Source organism: Alligator sinensis, unplaced genomic scaffold (assembly GCF_000455745.1).
Source record: "Alligator sinensis unplaced genomic scaffold, ASM45574v1 scaffold693_1, whole genome shotgun sequence".
NCBI lineage: Eukaryota > Metazoa > Chordata > Crocodylia > Alligatoridae > Alligator > Alligator sinensis.
The window spans coordinates 2,421,722-2,427,721 of record NW_005841987.1 but is presented as its reverse complement, the minus strand read 5'-3'; the positions used below and the strand labels follow the sequence as shown (position 1 = coordinate 2,427,721).

The 6,000-nt window shown below is 43.4% G+C and overlaps 1 protein-coding gene across 1 annotated transcript in view; it reads left to right on the top strand.

Moving 5' to 3' along the window:
- KYNU (kynureninase) overlaps window positions 1-6,000 on the top strand; it is a 112,698-nt gene that overhangs the window by 54,436 nt on the left and 52,262 nt on the right. The window contains exon 6 of the mRNA XM_025201257.1: window positions 4,710-4,781. Coding sequence (XP_025057042.1) covers window positions 4,710-4,781 — 72 coding nt within the window. The remainder of the gene's footprint in view (window positions 1-4,709; window positions 4,782-6,000) is intronic.

The window sequence follows — 6,000 nt, the reverse complement described above, 5'->3', positions numbered from 1 at the left end:
GGGGGGGGGGGGGTGGGGGGGGGGGGGGGGTCCCATGCCCCTGCCACCCTCCCCCACACCCCACAAACCACACACACAGATACACCACCCTCCCCACCACCAGTGTTGCCTGTATTGACTGCAGGAGAGGACAGTGTGGTCCAGAGATCAGCGTGTTCCAGGTGCACACACCCACACCCTACAAATGCCACACAAGCCCCCAACATACCCTATGCCCCCTCACACACACCCCTCACAAACTCCCCCACATCCCACCACACCCCCCCAACCTAAGCACCCCTACACCCCCACCATGCACATATCCACCCCCCACTGTACACACACAGACACAGCACCCCCACCATACACCCCACCATATACACACACAGACACCATACACCCCCACCATAACCCCTCCCAACCCCTTCTCCCACAATATAAAAAACTAAGAATTTTTTTGAGTTATTATGAAATCACCTTTATATACACAAACACAAATCATGAAAAAGATATTTGCTGTAATAAAATTAAAATATGGTAGGTGTTTCACTTTTAGTGTATGATTTGTTTCTTTCTGGTCCTAACATGGCAACTCCCCACTCCCAAAAGGAGTATTTCTGGGGAGCAAGGGGAGGGACTTCTGGTGGCAAAAGTCAGGGGCCAGGGAGAGGGGGTTAAACACCCCTTTCACTACTCAAACTTACTGTTAGCTGCAACTGTGGATTACAAATCTCAGATACATCTGGAAACAAGAAGAGGAAGTGATGGGCAACCCTGCAGAGTCCTTCTGCTGTAATTCTGGACTGCAAATCCCAGAGAACTCCATCCCAATGCATAGGAAGACTAGCAAATATGGCAGAAGACTAGCTTGGCTTAGCAGGGAACACTTCAATGCACTAAGTCATAAAAAAAGCTTATAAAAAGTGGAAATTTGGACAAATAAATAGGGAACAGTATATGAGCATTTCTCAGTCATGCAGAGATGAATTTAGGAACGCTAAAGCGCAATTAGAGTTGCAGCTAGTAAGGGATGTGAAGGGTAACAAGAAAGGTTTCTACATAGTTTGGTAGCAAGAGGAGGATCAGGGAAAGTGTTGTCCCTTACTGAATTGGGGAGGCAACCTTGTGACAAGAAGATACAGAAAAGGCTGACATGGTCAATGCCTTCATTGCCTCGGTCTTCATAGGCAAGGACAGCTCCCAGACTACTGCACCAGGCAGCACGTTTTGGGGAAGAGGTGAGAAGCCAATAGTTGTGAAAGAACAGGCAGGGATTATTTAGAAAAGCTGAACATACACAAGTGCATGGGACTGGATGGGGTGCACCTGAGGGTGTCAAGGGAGTCAGCTGATAAACGTACAGAGCCTCTGGCCTTTATCTTTGAAAACTCATGGTGATCAGGAGATGTCCCAGATGATTGGAAAAGGGCAAACATAGTGCCCATATTTAAGAAAGAAAAAAAGGAGGATCCAGGGGACTACAGACTAATCATTCTCACCTCAGTTCCTGGAAAAAATCATGGAGCAGATCCTCAAGGAATCCATTTCTAAGCACTTGGAGGAGAAGTGGGTTAGGAAGAGTCAGCATGGATTCATCAGGGGCAGGTCATGCCTGACCAACCTGATTGCTTTCTGTGACAATGTGACTGGCTCGGTGGGTGCAGGGAGACCAGTGGATGTGATATACCTTGATTTTAGTAAGGCTTTTGATACAGTCTCCCACAACAGTCTCACAGGCAAGCTAAGGAAGTATGAATGAATAGACTGTATGGTGAATAGAAAAATGGCTGGACCATCGGGCTCAGAGAGTAGTAATCAATTGCTCAATGTCTAGTTGGCAGCTAGTATCAAGTGGAGAATGCCCTATGGATCAGTCTTGGAGCCACTTTTGTTCAATGTCTTCATCAACAACCTGGAAGATGGGACGGAATGCACCCTCAGCAAGCTTGCAGATGACACCAAGCTGGGGGGAATAGTAGATATGCTGGAGGGTAGGGCTACGATTCAGAGTGACCTAGATAAATTGGAGGATTGGGCCAAAAGAAATCTCATGAGACTCAACAAGGACGAGTGTAAAGTCCTACACTTAGGATGGAACAATCCCATGCACCAGTACAGGCTGGGAGCTGACTGGTTGGGCAACACCTCTGCAGAAACCTGGGGGTTACAGTGGACAATAAAATGAATATAAGCCAGCAGTGTGCCAAGAAGGCTGTCAAGAAGGCTAATGTATGGTTGGATTGCATTGGGAGGTATGTTGCCAGTAGGTCAAGGGAAGTGAATATTCCTCTCTATTTAGCACTGATGAGGCCACATTTGGAGTACCGTGTTCAGTTTTGGGCTCCGTACTACAGAAAGGATGTGGACAAATTGGAGAGGGTCCAGGGGAGGGCAACAAAAGTGGTGAGGGGGATGGGGGACATGACTTATGAGGAAAGACTAAGGGAACTGGGCTTATTTAGTTGTGAGAAGAGGATACTGAGAGGGGACTTAATAGCAGGCTTCAACTACCTTAAGGGAGCATTGAAAGAGGATGGAGCTAGACCAACGGCAGGCAATTATTTCAGGTGGAGGGCCACTTAACGAGATTTGGTGAACTCTTGAGGTCCACATGAGTAGCCCTGTCCCTTGACCGGTGCCCTGCCACTGACCGCCATCTTGGAACTGGAAGTCCCACCCCCTAATCCCACTGCAGACTGGGCTGCAACTTGTCAGCCAGCCCTCACTGCTCCAGCTAGGGAGCAGAGGGGCAGAGCCAGGTCTGCTCTCTGGAGCAGACAGCACAGCCCAGCTCAGGGCTGGAAAGCATGCTGGGATGCAGAGGGACTATGATTTAACTTGAACCACGAAGGGAGGTCTGGGACAGAAGTTTTATAAAATGATTTGACCCAAATCAGTTCAGGCTGATACCACATTCAACCAGGTTTATCATAAACCAGTTTCAGCCATTTTGAAACTGGTTTTTGTGCACTGAGCTTCTGTTCTGTTACAGGTTTAAACCAGTTTCTTATTACTTAAACCAGTTTATGTGTAACTTCTGTCCCTAGCCCCTCAGGCAGTCTTTCCATGGGATCCTACCCATAAGTTCCCTGAGTGAGTCAAAGTCTGCTTTTCTGCAGTCCAGGCCCCTTACTCTGCTGCTCTCCATCCTTCCTTTACTCAGGATCCTGAATTCAATCATCTTGTGGTCACTTCTGTCCAAGTTGCTATCCACTACTACATTCCCCACCAATTCTTCCGTTTGTGAGCAGCAGGTCAAGAAGATCAAAGTCCCTAGTAGGCCGGTCCAGCACTTGCACTAGGAAGTTGTCCCCAACACTCTCCAAAAATTTCCTTGATTGCCTGCACACTGCTGTATTGCCCTCCTAGCAGATGTCACGGTGATTGAAGTCTCGCTTGAGAACCAGGACTTGTGATTGGGAAACATCCACTAGCTGTTTGAAGCAAGCCTCATCCACCACTTCCTCCTGGTCTGGTGGTCTATAGCAGATACCCACCACAACATCACCCTGGTTGCTCTCCTCCAAAACCTTAACCCAGAGACTTTCATCAGGCCTATCTCCAGTTTCATACTGGAGCTCTGAGCATTCATATTGTTCTTTTACATAAAGTGCAGCTCCTTTTCTTCTCCCCTGCCTGTTCTTCCTCAATAGTTTATACCCAGCCATGACAGTTCTCCAGTCATGTGAGCTATCCTACCAAGTCTCTGTTATTTCAATCACATCATAGTTCCTTGACTGTGCAAAGACTTCCAATTCTTCCTACTTGTTTCCTAGACTCTGTGCATTCATGTACATTCATGTACAGGAACCTGAGATAACTAGTAGACGTTAGGTGAATGGTGACTCAAAGATAAGCCAAAAAGATACAGATTATGGGCTCAAATATGTAAATATAACACCCAGTAAAGGGGCTTTTCATTGTTCGTTAGGGAGTTATGCTAGTAGCTCTTGGCATGTCTTCATTACAGATCACCACATGGTTCCCAGGATATGTACACTGCACAACTCCCCCTTTCTCTTAATCTACCAGAGGGGTATTCCATCAGACTGCTACCCAAGCTAAAGAAAGGAGTAAAGCTGGAGTGGCTCAGAGGTAGCCTAGAGGAGAACGCATATCTGTCCCCTTGTGGGTCTGTAGGAAATATGTCAAAAAGATCATTCAAGTAAAGTTTTATTATGTATTTTGTGGAACATCACCTTAGAAATCTCCATGCAAGAGTTGCAGGAGCCAGAACTTGTATACAGGCTAAATCCTATTTTGCTTTACCCAACTGACCTGTACACAACTGTGAAACTGCAAATTTGGGCACTTTAGTATGGTTTGCAATTCAGCTTTGTCCATTCCAGCCTACAAACATTCTCAATAGATCTGTCCTCTAGCTGGAAGAGGAGGAAGAGGACCTTCGCACCTATTTAGTTTATATGATCAAATAATGCACAGTAAAAACCTAAATTCAGTAAAAGTTTTGGTATTGATCTTATTGCAACCAGGATTTCATTGTTAAACCCTGTGGCACTTATAACAAGTCTGTGAAATGGGTACAGTACCATTCATAATCAGGTTTCCTACTGCAGGTGATAATGCATTCTTACATTCATATTTTTTAAAGTGCTTTGTGATCCTTTTGTGATGTATTTTACTAGAATGTATAATATTCATACTTTAAATCATACACTGGGGTGAATTGTTTGGATGTATGTTTCAGCATATTTTTTTGTTGTTAACAGTTATCTTTTTTTAAGCCCACTCCAAGTCGCTATAAAATTCTTCTAGAAGCCAAAGCATTTCCCTCTGACCACGTAAGGAATTAATATTTTACTATATTTATATTATTAATCATATTTTTGGAAAGAGCATCAGTAGCCTGATTTGAATATTTATTAGCTCATCTTGTCCAAGTAACATTACAATAAAAAAATCTGTCAAATGCTTTTGAGTTCAGCATATTTTACAGATAGTAGCTTTATTCCTTTTGTTCAAATAAAAAATGTTTTACAAGAGGAAGAGATTGAATGGGTACATTGATTTATTAGTCTTTTTAAAGACATTGAGCAAACTGCTGGCCTAAATCAACTGAAGTTGTAAATGTTTTATTAATTCTTGTTGCTATTTTACTTTATGAAACCAAATCAATACAAACTCACAACATTAACACTTATATATCCCCAGACAGAGATGGAAATGCTTGTTCTTAGCACTTTAGATTACTAGTTCAAACATAATTTGTGTGCTATAAAATAGCAGACAATAGTCCGTGCATCAGAGCTTAGAGCAAATTAATCTTCGGGTTTGTGGCCCACTGCTGCTTTATCATCAACTCAGTAAACTCTTGGAAATTGATAAGAAATTTGATCTTTAAAGTGCTATAAAATGACTCCAAATATTACTCACAGGGCTATTTGCAGCAAAGATGGTAGCATGGTTGTGTAAACTTTCAATTGTCTTTAGTGTAAGCTATGGAGTTTAGCATTGTACTAGTCCTTCATTCAGTAACTCCATTTTTACACTTTGTGCCATTTACTTATGGATCATGGACACCACAATTATAACCTATGCAACTTTGGTCACTTTACACCCAAGCCCTGTAATTTCAGATTATTTCTTCTTGACTGTACTTGATACTGACTCCAAAACCTTACCAATACAATACATTTATTGACAGAATTAATGTTTGGCATTTTCAGTGCCATCTGAAAATATCAACAGAGCAAAATTAACATGTGAAAAGTAGCATGTGTTAGCATACTAGTATTAACTTCATCCAGGTACCAGGGTTAGCCAAAACTCTGAACATGCTAGCTTTTAGCACGTGTTAGCAGCCAGAATACCTAGCCCAGATCACTGAAGAGTTTGTATCCTAGTTGCCAGCACATGGTAATGCCCACGCTGCTGTCTCTTCACAGCTGTTGTTACAATGCTGGCTCAATTAAGCTGTCATGGTTGTATTGGCACATGGCACAATCACACCTTCATTTGTTGTTTATGCTTTCCATGAAGGGTTTAGACAAGGAGTGAAAT